The 21,158-nt window shown below is 30.4% G+C and overlaps 2 protein-coding genes across 2 annotated transcripts; one reads left to right on the forward strand and one right to left on the reverse strand.

Moving 5' to 3' along the window:
• Window positions 1–3,529: 3,529 nt before the first annotated feature.
• Window positions 3,530–5,304, forward strand: LOC114387680 (transcription factor MYB86-like). Its single transcript, XM_028347889.1, has 3 exons — window positions 3,530–3,707; window positions 3,975–4,104; window positions 4,561–5,304. The coding sequence occupies exons 1-3, from the start codon at window positions 3,578–3,580 to the stop codon at window positions 5,270–5,272; spliced, it is 972 nt and encodes a 323-aa protein (XP_028203690.1). The 5' UTR covers window positions 3,530–3,577; the 3' UTR covers window positions 5,273–5,304.
• A 5,594-nt stretch (window positions 5,305–10,898) lies between these two features.
• Window positions 10,899–15,555, reverse strand: LOC114387656 (NAC domain-containing protein 86-like). Its single transcript, XM_028347861.1, has 4 exons — window positions 15,243–15,555; window positions 14,706–14,986; window positions 12,915–13,286; window positions 10,899–11,458 (listed from the first exon to the last, which is right to left on the reverse strand). The coding sequence occupies exons 1-4, from the start codon at window positions 15,397–15,399 to the stop codon at window positions 11,225–11,227; spliced, it is 1,044 nt and encodes a 347-aa protein (XP_028203662.1). The 5' UTR covers window positions 15,400–15,555; the 3' UTR covers window positions 10,899–11,224.
• Window positions 15,556–21,158: the final 5,603 nt, after the last annotated feature.

The following is a 21,158-nucleotide window of genomic DNA, read 5'->3' on the forward strand; positions in this document are numbered from 1 at the left end:
TCTTGATCACCTCCGAAATTGTCTTGGTGTACATATGAAAGAATCATTATATTAATTTGAAGTTGAATACATATTACATGTATTTAAATTGCATTCCACTTATTAATCACTTGAGTTATTCCTATATAACAGGTTAATTTTCTTCTAAATATGATCAAATGATCTTTTCATAATGTGTTTTTTTATCAAATTATGTTATAAACTGTCTATCAAAAACACAATTATTATATTATAAACTCACGAGTTATTCTTATTTCATAGCATAGTTACATTATGTGATGATCAGGTTAAACATGTCAATGCTAATGATGAGGAATATGTGTGTGTAATTAAAAAGTGTCACAAATATAATCCCACCATCATTCGGACTTGAATCCTTACCATTTAGCTTCACTCTTTAAGAGAAAAAAAAAAGAAAAAGAGAGAGAGACATGAGATATGAATATGATTTATTTAATTACCTCTCCTTTTCTCATTCCTAGTAAACAGTGAAACTGTAACAAAGACACTTGTCTTGAGGGCATTCGACTAAGACTTTTGAAGTAAGTGAAGAAATGTTTGCTCATTAATGGATAATTCTAGCGACTGTGAATGAGTCAAGTAGCATTTGACGTTCAATCTTAATTTGTAATAAAAGAAATTGCTTAAATCTAAGTACTTTATTTAAATCAATTAAATTTAAAGCTTAAATTTGACTTATTTTAAAATTAGTATAAAATTTAAACTTAACCTATTTAATTCATTATAGCTTGATTATTGTATTTTTTCATAGGTCACAAGCAAATTATATAAATAAATTTGATATCACATTTTAATTTGTGGATGTTTAATTTGTTCACTCCTATCCAATTTTTTTATTAATAAATTATTAAATAATTTGTTAGTTTTTATTAGTAAAAGGAATTGGAATCCATAAAATTTTTTTTTTTTCATCAAGTCAACCTTATAACTTCTTTACTCTTATCTAATGTTAAATTTCATTTTCATACTTTAACCCTAGTATGAATCTCTTCTACATGGGAGGTATCAACCAATGAATCATGAATAAACTAAACAAGTAAATTTGTATTGAATTTGTGATTCTCATTTATATATTGTTTAACTTGTTTATTCGTATTTAATATGAGATTTCATTTTCACACTTGAACTCCATCATATTTTATGTTAAAATATAAGATAAAAGTAAGAAAAAAATAAAGAATATTTCAAAACATACAATATATTGTAAAGATATCTTTTTTAAAAAATACAATTTATCAAATATACATTTTTTCTCACATAAAATTTCCAGTTTTTTATTTATCATTAAGCATATATGTGTGTTTTATCATTAAACATGTATGTGTTGTAATTAACCCTAAAACTAAGTTTGAACTTGTTTTGTTCGTTAAAACAAATGAACTTAATCATGTATTTGGCGACTTATGTAGGTTTAACTAGTTTATGAATTACTAAATTTATTTATTCCCTTAGATTCCAACACGGATAACTAGCCCTCAATCAATCAATTCTGACAAAAAAAAAAAACAAAATGGCATAAAATTATTCTCAAAGATCATACTAACTTTCTTGAAGATTTGATAGACCCATCGAAATAGATTTACTAGGACACCATATATAATTTTCCCAAAGCCTTACGTGCAATGCAGAGTATACATAAACTAAATTATTCATCCTCATGTGTGTCCCTGTTGTTCAAGTACACTTGTTTCCGTATTTGTGACTCAACATTTCTGTTTGCAAATTCATGTTATGTTAGTTAATTATTGCCGAGCAGTGCAATCAATGGTATGGGTCTCAGTCTACGAAAATCGAAAGAGAATTTCAATCAGCAGTCGTCAGTGTCATATGGCTACAAACACACTCAATTTGACCTTAGAGAGGGTCACCAATATTCATGAGTGAACCTGAAGTTTCAAGTCCAGCTCATTTCTCTAAACGTGATTTGCTTGTTTAAACCAATGGGGTCGTTTCTTTTTCCATTATTTTAATTTATTGATTGTCGGTTTCTTGAATAGGCAAATCACATTTGACTATTTATGGGATAAACAAAAGTTTAGTACTGTAGGTGGCAAAGGAATAACATATACGTACAAAAAGGCAACATTTTGTTAGGAATAAACTTTAAGAATTAAGTTTACAACTTTTTCCATAACATAAAATAGATATGCTGAAAAAAAAATTATGTTCCAAAAATTGTAAAATAATTTTTATACCGTCATTCAATTATAAATTATTATACAAGATAAATTTATATATTGATTTTTATGTTTAAACATTATATCAATTATTATTTTCAATTGATTAATAATATAAAATTAATCATTTATTTGATCATGTTATTATGCAACACAAATTATATTATTTATAATAAATTTATTAATTTTTATGGTAATTATTAAAAAGACATGTAATCATAATTTTATATTGAGCGGCTACTCGACAAAGTACAATGATTCTATGATATCAATGTCAATATATATGTGTAATCATCAAACTTTTTATCTAAAAATTAAAAGTATATTATAAGTATTTTATCATTGCTATTTTATTACATGGAAATTTTTCATAAAAAAGGCATAAATCCTACTTTTTTATCAGGGTCGGCCGGCCCAACTTCGAGTAAAAATTAAAGTAATTTGTTTTCAAAAAATAAATTTTAAATGTGAAAGCTATATATTGAGCCTTTTTTTTATCAATATATATGAAAATTTTCTCAACACTTGGGACCTTTTATTTAATAAAAATTAATAACAAATAATAAATTTTTTCGGTAGGCCTAAAGCTCGAACTTTAGCTATTTTAAAATTGGATCAATCCTATTTTTACTTTTAATTATTTTATAATTAATCATATAATTTATTGTATTATACTTTATTTTTTATCTCATTTTCACTTTTTTATTTATCACATCACACTATCTATAACATCTATTTTTTTTTTCTCTCTTCGTTATTTTCACCTTTCTTCTTTTTCCCAAAACACAGATTTTAATTGGTTTGTGGGTCTACTTTTTAAGATGTTTCAAACTATGGAAAGAGAATAAAAAAGTAATATTTTCCCTCCTCTATTATCAATCACCCTGGTAATTCATGTGTATATATCATATAAGAGTTTCTAAAACGAGTGACATTGCATAAAAAAAAAAAAGAAAAAAAGAGTGAGACACACCCTTTCTGTCATATTTTTATGGCATCCCATATGTTTTGATTAAACGGCTAAACAAATTATGTAAATGTGTAAAGTACGCTCATTACCTCATCACATAGTTGGTCCTCTTTTTTTTTTCAAAAGTCTTATTAATGCACATTTGTTGCCGTTTGGATAAAATGATAGGAAGGATCCATCGATTCTTGCCCTTGTCTGACACTCTAGCAATTAACCTTCCCTCTCACTCCTTGACCCCACCAATACATTTCTACAATGAGTCACAATTTTGATTCCTTTTGGGAGGGAGGACCCACATGAATTATATCACCACCATGGTCTTCATTTATAAATGAAGTGTGGCAAGAAAAACCTCAAGTGCTAGCTCAATATTCTCTCTAGAGAGGAGTGTTTCTAACAGAACTTAGAGATGGGACACCGTTGCTGCAGCAAACAGAAGATCAAAAGAGGGTTATGGTCTCCTGAAGAAGATGAGAAACTTCTCAGATATATCAACACACATGGGCAGAAAAGTTGGAGTTCTGTGCCAAAATTTGCAGGCATGCATTTCTCTCTTCTGTAGTTGTGTCTATGTGATGAAAAATATTACATATTCTGGTATTATCATGGTCTCAATCAACTTGACGTCTGACACGTATAATAAAGTATTGTTAGCTCCTTTCTTGTAAGCTGGTGAAAGATATAGTTATGTTTCATGTAAAGATTGATGGAGACCATTGCCACATAATAGTTACTGGATCATATAATAATTTCTTGTGTGTGATTGAAAAAATGAAAGATGATGTGGTTTTTTTTTTTATGTGCAGGCTTGCAAAGATGTGGGAAGAGTTGCAGGTTGAGATGGATTAATTATCTGAGGCCAGATCTGAAGAGGGGTTCCTTCACTGCTGAAGAAGAGCAGATCATTATTGACATTCATAGAATTCTTGGAAACAGGTAAAGGAGATAAATTACAAGCACAGAAAATGAGACTGATGAAAAAAAAAGTAGTAAAAGGAGAACAGAAACCTTCATTATTTTTTAATCGACCAAAAACATATTTATTATATAAAAGAGAGCAGTATAATCTGTCCTTTACAAGATTCTGCACACAACCAAGGATCAAGGAACCACTGATCAAATAAAGATGAATATTCCCCTTTTGATATCCATAATCATGATTCATGACCTTAATCTAATGAACTCTACAACAAGATCTTCATCAAATTTTCCTTCATGCTCTCATGCATGTCCAATGCAAGATTATATTCAAATTTTGTGTCTATAAGACATATTTAATGTTATGAGAAAAGAGATAAATACAAGAGCTAAAACTGATTTTACATAACATGTATATAATTCATTGCAAAGGTTTGCAAATTAATAAATGCATGTGTTATTGGTCTCCTGCAGATGGGCACAAATAGCCAAGCACCTACCAGGAAGAACAGACAATGAGATCAAGAATTTCTGGAACTCCTGCATAAAAAAGAAGCTCATTTCACAAGGGTTAGATCCACAAACCCACACTCTCCTTTCTTCTCATAGGAGAAGCTCAGTATGTACCATCTCCAACATCCATCAAAATTCCAATTCCATTTTCATTATGAGTTCGCACATACCAAATGCACCCTTGGAAAATACTAGTAAAACCTTTTCTACTTTACCTAAACCTCCAGCAAACATTGTTCAAATCCCCTCTGTCGTTGTTTCCTCAGAATTTCAAACAACAACTTCAAATAATGGAGAACCCCGCCAACATTTGCCTTATGAACTATTAATGGAGAACGCCATCACCAACATTTGTTCACCTACATACATGAACCCCTCGGCAGTTGAATTGTTTAACAATGACAACAATGTGAATTGGGTTTCTACAGTTAATGTTGAAGACTTCAGTGCTCAAACATTGGAAGAGGGAACGCAAGTGCAGGTGCAGCATGAGAAGGACAAGACTTGTGAGGATATGGGAATTGATGTGAGAGAAGCTAACAAGGGCAATATTGAAACTAGTGCTTCTTTTGAGAGTTCTAACTTTGATTTTGGGTTGTTGGAGAGTGTACTTACCTCTGAATTCATCTCTTATGATTTCAATTGTATGGATGAACTTGCATGGAACTTTTAGACCATACCTCAAATATATTCATTGCTTATGTACATTATAAAGCAAAGTTTCGTTCACACACACGCACGCACATATACATACATATATATATTTATTTGTACCCGCCGGGAATTTGGAAAATATGGTAATTTTGCTAAGACTAAGACTAAGACTAGTTGGAATGAAGAAGAGAAATGAAAATCGTATGTCATGAAATTTGAAAATGGTTTGGAGCTGTTAGAGAATGGGATCTTGATAAGTCTTAGATTTTTCTAGTGGTTTCTTGTTAAGAAAATAAACATAGTCAGAAGAAACTGCGAAAATTCTTGTGCAAATCTTGCTTCTTACGTCCCTTATTTATTTATCTGTTTAATCATAGTTACGATCAGGTGAATTTTGAGAAAAATAATGGATATCACAGGATTTAAACATCATAGTCCCTTACCCTTTATAACTTACGTGAATTACTATTGACTGATAACTCAAATTTGAATTATCTTAATTTATATGTAGTCCTTTAAGAATGAGATAGTACTTTTTAAATGAAAATATTTCTAAAAAGTAGTATTAATATTTCACTATATAAATATCCTGTGAACATAGAAATTATTAATTTATCTTCTTCATATTCTTCATTCATACCTCAAGAGAATGCAAAGCTTACATTAAATAATAATCCTAATAGATGACAACCATACATGTAGCATTATCTAGTTTTTTAAAAAAGATAAAATAAAACTAATATTAAAAGGATAATATCAAAATCATCTGATGTTTAAACCACCTATTTGGGCCTGGAGAGGCCCATCCTATCACCGACATACCTAAATTAATTATTTTAGCACAAAATATAGGCAAACATAAAATAATTGCTAAAATTGTTTCACCAAAATAGGTTCAAGATCTCCAATATGCCACAACTTTTGTCCGCTACATTAAATTTATGATATTAAGACGACAACACTCCTAAATTAATCTTTTCTAATTTTCTTAAAATAAGATAAATCATTCAAAACTGAATTTTAAAACGAAATCTTTGGGGTCAAATGGGAACGCAAAAGGCCCAAAATGAACCAAAACTGACATCTTATGTGTAAATTGCTATTCGCACTTTAGTCTTTATTGTATAAACTCCGCTCTTAGTGTGATGTGATGTGATGAAAATGGCATTTCATGGTTGCCCAGATTTGGAGTCTGGTGCTTTAAGTTAAACTTAGAACAAATGTTGAGAGATACTTTTTTTTACATTAAATAAAACAGTGATATGTAACCAATATGGTGTGACATGATTAGTAAATAACCTTGTCTCTTAAGCATATTGTTATAGGTTTGATCTCTGACTCATGCATATGGAAAAACATTTATTGAAAGATATCAACCCTTAAAATAGATCTCAATACCTTGAAAATTAGTCCTTGACTTTTGAGTGGAGGATATCTTGGTTCACACAAAAAAAGGAAAAAATTGTGATATGTTGGATTCTTTGTCAAAATGTGGTCTTTTTTATTTAAAAAATTAATAATAATTTTTTTATTGATAAGCTTAAAGCTTCAGAATAAAAAAAAAATAGTTTCTTTGTTCATAGAATGGCCCTGATTCTCATTGATGATTCATTTAGGCTTGAAGTTGGGGTGACAGGGTAATCTTAGTGAAAACTAGTCTTGAGTCTTGACATTAACAAGAAGAAAGGTTGGGTCAACTTCCATACTTTGACGTTCAGCAATTGCCTAGTTCATCAAAGGAAAATCGCAATTAGATTCAAGAGAAAGAATAATTAATGATGGCAGTCCTCTTTATTATCCTATCCACAAGTCAATCCCTCCTTTTTGCTTTTTGTGGTGAGATACGGTGTTCAATTGATTCGGTACATGTTTGGGTTAAATTTAAAAAACTTATTCTAGGGTACTTTGCGTTTTGTTAAGTGAATTTGTAAAACAAAATTTGAATCAAGTTAACATTAATTTTAATAAAACTGACGATACAAAGTACAATTTTATTTTTATTTATTAATAAATGACTATTTTAATACTTTTACAAATAACTATTTTAATACTTTTACATATTTATAAATGACTGAAGAAATTGATTTATGTATTTTTTATACTTAAAATCATTATTTATATAAATATTTAATAGTATTAATGTAATAATATTTATAACAATTGGGAAATTTTTGTTATTTAACTATTTTATAAATAACTATTTAAAATACAGAAAAGTATTAAAATATTTATTTATAAAATAATTAAAAAAAACAACAAAATTTATACAATATTTTTTAAATAAACAAAAATATTTAATAAATTATTTATTAAATAAAAGTATATAAATTAACAAAAATTTGAATTGGTAATCCGTATGTATTATGCGAATTTCCATTTCGCATGTTTTGAGTAAATGGAGTTCGAAAATAAAAAAGTCTCATCATTGATGACACTGTTTACGACGTCGAAAAGGATGAGACTCACGGATAAGGAGAACAAACTCGTTAGAGGAAACGAGACACAAGGAGGAAGCACAAAAAAGAAGAAGAGTCCAATGAAAAGAGGCGAAAATATTGGGTGGGTGCTCAATCGGCATATATTAGTTTTAAGTGAAACACGCAATTGGAATTGCACAACTAATGTTGGGTGTAGAAGAAAAGTTGTGCCGGGAAGAATATATCGTTTAACTTACCCAACCACCTTAGAAGGAGATAGTGTGGGTGTGTTTAAATATTTTAACATATTTTCTAAAATTATTCTTTTCTCAATTATTAATAATTGTAAATTATTAAATGAACACAGAGTAATATTTTAATTGAAGCTAATATTCTATTATTTTCTTTACTATTAATTTTTAGAGAAAATTTTATGTTAATAATATACTTTGAATTTTTTCTTTTTGATAACATTAGTCCAATGATTAATTTTAAGCATTAAAAATATTTTTATACATTTCATTCAAATTTTATTTTCTCTAAAATTCTTAATGTATCTTGCAAATTTTTCACAAAAAAATACAATTAAATTCTCTATTTTTTTTGTTCGGTAGCATATGAGGCCATATACAAATATTTTAGTAGTATAAGAGATAATTAATTGAAAAATTAATTATTATATAAAAATGCTTAAAATTTATCACGTGTGTGTGAATTTGTTTTCCAAATTTAAATACATTAAAGCACCAAAAGTCGATCTTTCTTCTCATTAGTACCTATTAAGAAACAATATTCATAAATTAAATATTGTTCATCGTAGAGATAACCTATTCTACAAAATTCCGTGGCACAACAAAAACTTTTAAAACATAATTGGTATTTCATTTATTAATTCACATTTACACAAGAACAATTCATCATCAAGACATTCTATTACAATTGACATTAATTCACATTTATACCCATTTAAAATGAATAATACATTTTAACTATTTAGTCAACTAAAGAAAAATAATATATCATAATAACAAAAATTCCTATTGTCTACCCACATTTCTATAAGACTATAACTCAGCACCGGCTCAATCAAAACGATAAAACCAAAATACTAAATTAAACCTACTAGGCTTTCTCAAGGAAATCTTCCTCTTCTTTGTTTCGCTACTTAGTGTCAATGACTCTCATCATGAAATCTCCATTCCATCTCCATCTCCTTTACCTCTCATCATGTTTCAAGCAAATGAACCTTACGTTTCACTGAACTAGTTTGGTGCTTTAATGTCCATCTTTCTTCATGAAACAATATTCATAAATTAAATATAAGGTTAACATTAAAGCACCAAAATTAATGTCGATCTTTCTTCATATTTTAGCATTAAGAAACAATATGAGTAAAGTCGATCTTTCTTCACACTTGTTAACCTATTATTTTGACTAACTAGTTTGGTTTCATACTTTGGGCCCAAATTCCTTTGACTACCCAAGTCATAGAGGACGTACATCTTTACATTTTATTTGGGTGACGTCTTGGCCTAAACTACTTGTCTTGGATATGCTCAACATTCAAACCCTACACCTTATCATCATCCCCAAGGACTAATGCTTTGTCCAACATGCATACCTCATGTCATGTACCACTGTGGTAACCCATCCACCTTTAGGCTCGTACACTCTCTTTCTTCTCATTCCTCTCACTAGGATTGCATTTAGGATACCATTAATTAATAATTCATTTTAATCCATCGTCGTCTATTACGCCATTCAACCCATCTTTCTTCTTGTCCTTATATAATTGCCAAAAAATGATGTGAAATTTGAAGATAGGAACTAAAACAATTAACGAATAAAAATATTTGGTACTAAGACTGATCAAAATTCTGTTCAAGAATTATAAGTGAAAATTTGAAAGCATTCGGGAACTAAAAATATAATTAACCCTTTAATAAATTAAAAGAAAATCTACATTTTTAAGAATATATAATTTTGAAGTCATCAATTTTTTATCAAATGAAAATGAAGGTCATAAGTACATATTTTAATGAAAATTTATTCAATTTGTCCTAAATAATAATATTTACAAATAAATTGAATAAAAAACACAAACATTTCAATGATAATTTATTCATTTTGTTCAAAATAATATTAGTTATAAATGAAGGGAATAAAAACACACAGACATAACATTACACACACATAACAAAATTTTCCAACACACATATAGATAACAACATTTTCCTAATAACAATAAATTTTGCACGTTTATTTTAAGAAAATAATCATTTTTTTAATTTACTGAAATATTAAAAAAACATTTATTTACTATAATTTAAACAAATATAAACATATTATTAATTAATGTATTTTATTTCATATAATAACAAATTTAGAGAAAGAAGATGATGCTTTAATTTAAGATAGAAACAATATTATTGACTTTAAATACGCAAGAAAACTTTTACATTTGCTTCATTCTTTTAAGAAACTATGTTATTTAATATTTTTTAAAAGAATTTTTCCTATCTTATGCTATAAAAATATGGAATGAAAAAGACATGTACGCATGAAATAAAAAAAGTAATGTAAGTGTGTATAAATAATGGATTAGGTATGATAAACTCTATCATATAAGTATTATATATGGACTAATATTGTTAGTACTTTATCAAATACTGTACATTATATTCTAGAGGAACTGAACTTTGTTAATATTTTATAATTTTTTAATTTAATTTTATGAAATGATTGACTAAATTTGGTATTGAATTGTGCAAAAATTTCAAAATTCTTATCAAGATTTTATTTATTATCTGTTATACATGGCCCATCTTTTATGTATTTTTTAATTGACCAATGTTTTTTTTTGTTAAAAATATTATTGGAGTTGATTGGGATTCACAACTTCTCCCTCCTCCTCCCTTCAACCAACAATTAAATACTCATTTCTAATCCCAAGCCAATTTTATAATTCTGCCCACCTTTTATATATAGTACTTCTTATATACAATTTACACTATTTTGATCGAACTTATTTATGTCCAGATAGGCATATTATATATATATATATATATATATATATATATATATATATATATATATATATATATCGGATATCTCAAATTCTTGATAATGTGGATATCTCAAATATTCGAATATGTAAATTTTTCGAAGATAAAAATGAATTAAATTAAAGCACTTGTGAGACATTGAAGCATATAAAACATCACAGCTGGAAATTTGCCTCATCCATTGCTTTCCGAAGTGGAGAAGAGATTTGAACACCAACATAAAAGAAGGAAGAACTCCTATAAAAGTAGGAAGAACCCCTATAGAAAAAGGAAGAACACAGAAAGAAGAAAACAAAATGAAAAACAAATTGTATGCGAGGTTCCCTTGGCTCAGCATCTTCTACTATATGTTTAGTACATTATATGTGTAGCCTTTTCAATGTGGCTGGAAAAACAATCCCCGTTTGTGTCGTTATTAAGCCAACACAAGTTTCTCTGTGTCTAATGAATATTTTGATGCTATAGTTTGAATCATCTGGGTTAGTATAATCATTCTAGCATGGGAAAAGGGACGGAATTATCTTGAGTGCAACACAAAGAGATGATCTCTTCTAGTGTTCCATTCATGCAGTCCCTGTATCTGTCATATAACATGCAGTCATCAGTGACTTCTGGCTTCGTTATCTTTGTCTCCGGTAAATTTATTTGTGGGAAATCTTCCATCACCAAAGGTGTGTACGGGAGTTGATAATGCATGCCAGCATAGCTAGGTATTTGTACATCCTGCACCATAATAGAAATTGTATTAATCTCCAATGCCAATGTACTAAAGTATAGGAGGATTAATTGATACATAATGATGAATTGAGAAGATATTTAATTGAAACCACCAGTCTCTATATTTTGCCTTACTAATTAAAAAGAGTAATTCTAGGGTACCCTTGAAATATTTAAGGATTTATTGGGTTTTTGTTTTTTGGATCAGCAATGTAAAATTCATTCATTGGTAACAACTGTACTTAAACCTTTAGACTTTTTTTTTTGGTACCATAGAAACTCTTAATTAAAATAAAATGATGTGACTAAGAAAATAACACACTCTTTCTTGAAATTAGTGTTTTTACTAAAGTATTATTTTTTAGTTGAGAGAACGTAGAAGGAGATATGAAATAGGGACAGGTGATTTGACTATGAAGAGACTTGTAGAACGCATGCTAAATTGGAACTAAAGCACAACTTGGGAGTAGTGCAAGTGGCAAAAGAAAAGTGGGGTTAGAATTGTGGTTCATAGGTTAGAAAGGAAAAGAAATAAAAGGTGTTTTGTTTTGATTTGGAAGAGGCAAATAATGAACTCGTTGAAGTCCCCAATCAAATGCATATATGGCTGTATGAACATTGTAAAGCTAGTTGAATGCTGACCCATTCAGAAGCCGCTTCTCACTGAACTAGCTTTTGCTAAAATATGAAATGATCCAGACATTACTCATAAAAAAGAATGTGATTAAAGATAAAGATGTGTACGTAGATTTTTTATATGTGTGCTTTAGTTTTACAAAACGTATCAACCCCGTGAGGAAAATGGGGGGGAGTAAAGACATCTTTACTTTGGAAAACGTTTTGAGTAGTCAGTCAAAAGAAGTTATAGGGGATGGTGATGAAGAAAAGCTAAATTAATTGGAGTCAGTCCAAATGAATTTTAGAGAAGTGATGAGCTTTATGAAAAGATAGGAACTTCATCATACTTCCAACTCTCTTCACTTTAAGATCAAAAGGAAACTCAAAAATATGCTATGTGGCCCCACTAATTACAACATATATGTCAATAGTAAACTGACAAATAGGGATGGGATCAAGCTCATGCACAAATATGCAAGCATTTAAGATCCAGTACCTAGTATTTTTGGAAAAAATTATGTGTATTACTTGAGGTGTGACAATGAAGCCTTGAATTTATAAAGCGGCAATATAAAGTAAATGTCGCTGGAAATGTAGGATTGGCAAAGGGAGCCATCATGAACATAAATGCCAAGGACAATGGAGAAAAAGGAAAAGTTAAAATACTAATCAGATCAATGCATATAATAATGATCATGCTATGGCCCACCTTGCTTTTTATATGTCTCCTATAAAACTATATGTTCATGCCACGTCTACGTGACTAGTACAATATGATACAAACTCAAACAATCATATGAAATTCATCACAAATTTGAAATTTAAAATTTAATTTAAATGTTACCTGAAATAGATTTGTGGGGTATCCTATTCCCATTGTATATGAATTGGCTGCACTGTTTGCTTCATCACATGCAAATTGTGGTTGAAAATCTTCTGCTATACCGGTATCTGTTGGTGTACATGTTCCTTGAGTGAGATCAGAGGAAGAAGCGTCACAAGGAAATTTAGGGTGTTCATGATTGAGAATTTTTTCATCCACAGCTTCCATTTCTCTAGAAATCTCAGTGCCACTTGAGTCTTCCCCTAGCATTTGTTCTTCTGAGATCCACATCGATTCCTTCTTTGCATTCTCAACTTGTTCTTCCTCTTTATTATTAGTTTTGGCTGGAATTTGAATCGTCTTCTTGAAAATGCGACACAACGAATAGGAATCCTGTGATGTGATGAAAATATTGTCAGTACATGTGTATGTTAGTTAGCTTTTCATGATCTAAGTTCTTTTTTTTTTTTTCTTTTTTGGTTTGGTTTGAACACAATGAGTGCAGGAAAAGAGTAACGAACAAAAAAGCAAATTCAGAAAGAGTTTGGCAAAAGAAAAGGGTCGATGCAATAGTAAGTATCTAAGTCCATGGATCTGAATTGTTCATCATAGTGTGTGTCGATCACAAGCTGTTCTTTTTAAAGAGGAGAAAATATAAGTTAGAAAATCATCACATAAAGAAAAAGAAGAAAAAAAAGGAACATATATTGCAGGCATGTGCATCCTTGAAGAACAAGGTTCAAAACAAAGATATGTGGTTTAGCATAGTTACTCTATATTCACGCTGAGCATAGAAAATGGGTATGGTCTAGTGAACTTGACTCTATGACCAATTAATTATCACTTAATCAGATATATATATATATATATATATATATCAATCTTAAAAGTAGTGTACCTAAAACCCTCCTTCAATGATAGACCAATTTGGGAAAAGACTTAGTTAAAGCAAGCACTAAGCAAGGATTTGGTCATTGGTCTCGTCTTATGAAGACTTTTGAGACTTTTTAGGTTTCTTCTATATACGTTAATCACTCAATTATTATCAGCTACACTTTCAAAGGTGCCAAAAAGGAAAAACAAAGAATCCATTTCCCTATACAATAGAAAATGATGATCGTACACTCCAACATAAGCTACACCTATATAAAAAATGGAAATTATGAGATGATGTGATGAATGATATGGGGAAAAAAAGAGAGAGATAGAAAAAAAATAAGTTGAGAGCAAGAGAAAATTTTGGAACGTATGAATTTTATTATTATTCTAGACAATAACCTATCGAAGAAACAGTGTACGATAAACTGTTTTCTTCCTTTATTTGCCATATTCTTTTTTGTTTTTCAAAACCCTAGCCTCAATTACTTTATAATTATATTTATATTCATTAAGCCTCAAAATTATTAATTAAGCGCCTAATACCCCAGAAACAACAAGATAGAGAGAGAGAGATAGAGAAAAGCAAATAATGAACCTGTACAAAAGATACAAGTAACGGGCACATGATATAAACTGTTGGTGATTTTATTCGATAAGTATTATAGATTTACATATGTAGGTCGATAAATTGAATGTAAAAGCTCAAATAGGACTCTTGTACAAGTTTTTGTACCTCATATATATACCCTATAAATTTTAAATAACGTTTCATTTTCTTGATGAACTCCGCCTATAACTCGAATTAAGGAGGAGGGGTTATGTTAGGCACTCGGCAACTAATGTAAAACTCGCCATAATGCCAAACATGGATTTCATTTTCTTGATTGAAAATAGATAAATAAGAAAAAAGGGTACCATAAAATATATATATACCTTCAAAGATGAGAGAGTAGCACCAGGAACTGATTCAATTAAACGGTATTCATGCATAACCCAGTTGGTTCTAATCCCATGTGGTGCTCTACCTCTGTAGTACACCAATGTCTTCTTCATGCCAACTTGTTTCTTTTGAGAGTGCACTGGCCTATCTTTCCCTGTAGCTTTCCAGTATCCAGCTTGTGTTGCACGGTTAGTTCTTGACCCATTTGGGTACTTCCTGTCCCTAGGACTGTAAAAGTACCACTCCATGTCCTTGCTTGGGAGGAATGATTTATCTTTTTTTTTTCAACGAAGATACAATAATAGTTTAGTTGGACCATGAAATATAAATGATTATATATCTTATACAAAATGAAGGACTTGCTAAATGCTATAATATTTATGAAACGATGTGAATCATATGATATCACATATATATATATATATATATATATAATACAAAATGAAGAACTTGCTAAATGCTAATATTTTTTGTAATGATGAATCATATGATGTGACATATAAATAATAAAAATATGTAAAATAATGTACCTGGCAAATCCCATGGTTCACACTTGTATAAATCAACTTCAGCGATGATGTCTAGCTCTATTGAGCGACCTGTTATTTTCCTCTCCAGGTAGTAAGCAACAAGCTCTTCATCAGTGGGGTGAAACCTAAACCCAGGTGGGAGACTCATTGGTGCCATTGCAAAGTTAGATCAATGTTAGAGAGAGAGACGGGGGTGGGGGGATTTGGAAATGGGTGGCACAGGACATGAACCAAAACAGCTTATAAGACATTGAACTAAATAGGCCACTGTTGAGATCAAAGTAGTGGGGACATGCCCCTGGAATTCATGTAAATTACAAAGTGTAGATTTTACGTGGCAAGCACAAAAGAAATAAAGCATTAAGGGTTGTGGTTTGGTTTGAGTAATTATGATGAGAATTGAGGGGCCAAAGTCTCAAAGGGTAAGCCTTTGGCTTTTGAACAGATTCTATGTGTAAGATGTTGTGTGAAAACCTAGAGGGTGAGGATAAGAAGCTTCTCTGCTTTTGTCTGCTCACAAACTAACAAAAATCAGAGTCCCCTTCAAAAGGCTGTGTGGGCCACAAACCGTCCAACCCTACAACACGCAATACTAGGCCTATTTTAGTTAAATAATCGCTGTCACATTTTTTTTATCGTATAATATATAGTATCTTTCATCATTATACTGTTACGTATTCCAGCCATATAACAGATAGCATAATATAATTGATGCGTATGTACTACTTGTTTCAGGTGTACGTATATGCATGTGGTTTATGATGTCATGGCGTTTTCTAGATATCATAATTAGATTCTTAGAATTCCATGCAAAATGGAATAAGGTATAGAATCTTATACGTATTGTAACATCATGTGCAAGCTATTATACCAAAGCTGCCCATGGTTTTCTTTTATAATACAATAATGTGAGAGAAAAAGAGAAAGAAAACTACAATCTTGTGGTACAAAGATTCAGACTATGTACCTACCGGGGTATTTGTTTCATTTGCAGTATTTCTGCTGCAGACATTTTATGTTTTTTGAGACGGTAGGCTGCGACTTTTAAATTCTGGGCTCATCAGAATTTGTATTACCTAGGCTTTTCCATATTTTAAATTCTATGTACAGTGTTATTCCTAAACCGGGGATGGTTATCAGCTAGACCTGTACCTAGGTAAGGTTCAATGTGAACGTAGCTAGGGCATAATACGGTTCATCTATCATCACAATATACCAAGTAGATTCAATGGTGAAACTCCAAAAAAGTGAGTTATTTTAAAACTTCATTCAACAAAGTATAACATTGTAAACATTTAATCTTTCGAATAGAATCCTAATTGGTAAGACCTAATTAAATACGGAGTTTAATTTCTGCATTGTTAATATAATTTTATTTTACACTATCATCTAATAAAAATCATGATTTATATAATTTTAAAGATAAACATTATAAAAGTTAAAATAAATTTATTATATATAACAGTTAGGGATTAAATGATGACCTAAAAGTATTTTATATTATACATTTTGAGTTTGAACTTCTATTAATAAAGTGAATTTGGTTTCATGAAACAAATCGAATGAGTAACATCATATTATCCCAAAATTATGTGATCCAATATATTATGGGTTTGAAAATCATCATATTTATTGGTTATAAGTCTAGTTTATAAATGTGTTAGATACAAATGGTAGGCTACCAGGTGTGACAACTTGTGTTGGATACTCATAGTTAATTAACTGTCACGTTTAGAGTAATCAGTTAGTTGTCTCTTAACATGATAGAAATATCTACCAGACCCTCTTGTCCAAACGTAAAATACGTGCCAAAAATCAGTTGGCAGATAAATCAAACTATGAGTTGCTTAGCATACATTAGGATGTTAATTGAGTTCCTACAACATGAAGTGTACATTAACCTAGTCTCCTGTCGGATTTCTCACCGAAAAGTTTCCAAGGTCCCTAACTCTCACATTTCGAATTTCGGGAATGTAATTCTCATCCAACCACTTGACACATGCATTTGAATGCATGAGCCAGAATGTAGATTATCTATGTACAAATATATTCTCACGTCTTAGACCTTATAGAAGGGACAATTCCAACAACATTGTACTTGAGCCTCATAACACCTAGCAATAGGCAAAACGTAACAATATTGGTCCCAACATTCAGTTGGTTACCAGAAGGATGAGGTTGAATAGTGATACTCAACTCATTTTTTTTACACAAATAACGTTGCTTCTGAAATGTTCTTAAGTTTCTTGGTTGGATTTCATAAGTTGGTTAGAGGGAGATGCTTCCTTTCTCATTTAAGATATTAAATGATAAATCAAAACATTGCAAAATATATTATCAAATGTTGCTCCTTAAGAGATTCAAAATCTGAGTTTAGTTCTAGAATTCTGATTTTTCTTTTTCATGACATATGCTACTTCTGAAGTTAAAAGCTCTTCAAAAAATCTTGTTTAAATACAGGAGATAATAACTCGGTTAAGATTTAAAGACTTTTGAAAAGATATGATGAAGATGCAACAAACACATGCATGATAAACAAAATTTAATAAAAATAAAATTTATATTTAAAATTATATAGCATATATAATATTTATGTAAGTTTAGTTGATAGATTTAAACTATCGTAATAGATTCAAAAAATAAAAAACTTGTGAAATCGAATCAAATCAAACCGCAAATTATTGATTTAGTTTGATTCAGATTTGATGTTATATTTAAATTAAACCAATCTGAATCACATATTTATTTTATGTTTGGTTCAGATGATTTTTTTTGTCTAAAAATTGAAGAAACTGCACCGTGAATATCCCTATATTATTCTCTGAGTCTCTACAACCTCTATATACCCAAGTATTTTTCCAAAAAAATATCTCTAAGATTGACACCTAAGTAGCAACTACTACTTGACTCTTACAACAACTATTGTGTTCTCTCCAAACTACAAAAGCAATAATTTTTTTATTGTTCTCTTGAGTTTTTTCCTTTCCTAAGGGGGTTCAATTTAAGGATAGACTCCTATGATACCTTTGAGATGCTCCATTCAGTAAGGCTTCTTGAGTGAAGGTGTTTACAAACACTTTATAGGTTGGAAGGATTTGGCTCTAATTCCTAGAGTGTTTAGGCAAAGGAAGACTAGTATCAAAAACAAGATAATCTCTTTGTACGTCTTGGCTTCTTGATTTTACCTTTATCTATCTTATTTTTGTTCCTTGGACCGAGTTTCAACAATTTGTGTTCTTTTTATAGACCTTAAGATGATTGTTGCTTGTTGCTAGAGAAGATTGGAGATCAAGAAAATTTGTTGTGACTTATCATTGCCATACATTTGGCTCTTAAATATCATATCTCATTCATACATACACATAAATATTTTCATTCATTGATCCATATGACATGGAATGGTTCTCTTCATATATAAAAAAAGATTATAATTGGAAAGCAGAGGAAATTCATATATAATATTTAGGTAACATTATTTTGAAGTTAGAATAGTTACAATTCACTCCAGAGGGTCTTTTTTGAGTGCATAACAACCCAAGAACCGATTTGACCATTTTGGGTGATTTTCAAAAACAATTTACTGAAAAGGGTTGGTCTTTAAACTATTTACCTACCATGGGTGATTTTTGACACATCGGATTTAGGTGGCTCTAGTCAAAGTGATGCCACCAGTCCATCTTTTATCATGTAGTGGGTAGCGTCATCCTGTTTCATATCACCCCTTTAGGTAGGCTTGTCAAAACAGGTAGCATCATCTTGTTTCATGCCACCAATTCGCCTTTTGTCATGTAGTGAGTGGTGCCATCATCTTCCATATCACCCCTTCAGGTTGTTAGATCAGGTGGTGCCACCTTGCCAGGTGTTTTAGAGGAGGTGTCACCATGAAGGTTGTCTCTTTTCTTTTGTATTTAATAATTATAATTAAATAACTTTAATAATTAATTCACTTTAAGTAATTTAATAATTTAAGTGATGTTAGGTTCTAATAATTTTAAATTTAATTTTAATTTAGGCGAATTTAATTAATTTTGAATGTTGTTTTACTTTTATCAATTATTGGTCTTTAGTTTTTACGTCAATCTTTCCAATGGTACCATCCGTGCAGTCAGAAACGACATCAAAATCAGTATAAAATGAGCCTAAAAATCGAAAAAAGATCTATTAACTATCACTTTAGGGGAAAAAATAGTTTCAAGTGGGTGTGTTGTGGGTGATTTTTTTAGTTAAAATGTGTTATTTTTCCATAAAATGATAATGATTCCATTAGTTTTTATGTCGGTCATTCCAATGTTACCATCTGTGTAGCCAGAAACGATATCAAAATCAGTATAAAATGAGCTTAAAAATTGAAAAAAATATTTTAAGCAATTATTATAAATACATCATATATGAGTTAAACCCTAAAGACAATTAACCCTAAACCCTAAAGACCAACAATTTATAAAACTAAAATAACATTCAAAATTAATTAAAGTCACTTAAATAAAAATTATTAAAACCTAAAATCACTTAAATTATTCAATTATTAAAAATACTTAAATTAAATTAATTATTAAAATTATTTAGTTATAATTCTTAAATACAAAACGAAGGAGGCAACCTTCACGATGGTGCCTCCCATGTAACACCTGACAGGATGATGCCACCTATTCTGATAACTTGAGGGGTGACATAGAACATGATGATGTCACCCACTACATGACAAAAGATGAACTGGTGGCATAAAACATGATGACGTTACCCATTGCATGACCAAAAACAAACTGGTGGCGCCACTTTGACTGGTGCCACCCAAATCCAATGTAGCAAAAAGACCCATAACAGGTAAATAGTTTAAAGACCAACCCTTTTCAGTAATTTTTTTTTTAAATCACCCAAAATGGTCAAATGCCCCAAGAATAACCATGCTTCCCATATGAATGACCATGCTTTCTAGTGCAAAAAAATTCAAAATTGAGACACAATAAAAAACATGACCATGTTTTCCTTAAGTACATTTGACCATGCTACCCTTAATAAGCATAATTTTCTACAACTCACATTGCATGATTTTGCAACGGTGACATCCCACATCAATAGAGATTTTAAAAATTATTTTCTTTGAATTCTCTTTATTAGTTATCAAATAAGCTTTTGTAACATCCACTTTATTAGAAATTTTTGAACAAATTAAAGGGCTATTAATGGTGAGGCTAATATTAAGGAAGGAATGGATCTGTTAGAGAAAAACAATGGGAACCATTTTTATACTCTTTTACTATTTAAAAAGATTCACACAACTTTGAGAAAGGGGGGCAAAAAAGCTTTCTCTTTTGTTTTGTTGTTTTATTCAATTTTTCTAGTTTTCACAACTCAATAATATGGGCAATTGTTTTGTGGTTTCCATAGCCTAAGGCCACAAGTGCACGTGTTCATAGGTTTTTCGTCTTAACCTTGGGAAGCAGTCAGGAATTTGGACTGCACCGAGGTCTAGCCGGATTTTGCTTTCAGGGCAGTGGATTTCACGGCACAATAAACTTTCTATAAGTTCTCTTATCTTTTGTTCTATACTGTGTTTTTCTCTATTTTTCTAACAACCTGAAAGCAAAACACATGGTATAAAGGACATTATTACAACACTAAACAAAAATGTTGATGAATGTTCTAAGAATGATTTCGGATATGTTGAAATTGGAACCTCTAGATGTCACAAATTATAGGAGGTGGTCACAAAAATTGTTGATTTTGTTTGAAGCCTTAGAGGTTGATTATGTGTTATCTGAAGATCCTCTGGCTGACCCTGTTTCTCTTGCTAACCCTTCTCCTGCTACTCCTGTTGTCACACCGCTCTTTGAAGGAACCAAGAAACTTGATGAAGAGGCTAAGAAGAAATATGAAAAGGACAATAAAACTATTAGGGTGATGATGATGCTGGAA

The sequence above is a fragment of the Glycine soja genome, chromosome 15 (genome assembly GCF_004193775.1).
Source record: "Glycine soja cultivar W05 chromosome 15, ASM419377v2, whole genome shotgun sequence".
Lineage (NCBI taxonomy): Eukaryota > Viridiplantae > Streptophyta > Magnoliopsida > Fabales > Fabaceae > Glycine > Glycine soja.

Bases quoted from the DNA above. Each gene is read 5' to 3' on its own strand.
- LOC114387680 (XM_028347889.1), top strand. From the start codon at position 3,578: ATGGGACACCGTTGCTGCAGCAAACAGAAGATCAAAAGAGGGTTATGG. The intron at 3,708-3,974 runs GCATGCATTTCT...TTTTATGTGCAG, and splicing joins TTCTGTGCCAAAATTTGCAG to GCTTGCAAAGATGTGGGAAG. The intron at 4,105-4,560 runs GTAAAGGAGATA...GGTCTCCTGCAG, and splicing joins CATAGAATTCTTGGAAACAG to ATGGGCACAAATAGCCAAGC.
- LOC114387656 (XM_028347861.1), bottom strand. From the start codon at position 15,399: ATGGCACCAATGAGTCTCCCACCTGGGTTTAGGTTTCACCCCACTGAT. The intron at 13,287-14,705 runs GTATATATATAT...ATCACATCACAG, and splicing joins CTACTCTCTCATCTTTGAAG to GATTCCTATTCGTTGTGTCG. The intron at 11,459-12,914 runs GTAACATTTAAA...ATTATGGTGCAG, and splicing joins ACCCCACAAATCTATTTCAG to GATGTACAAATACCTAGCTA.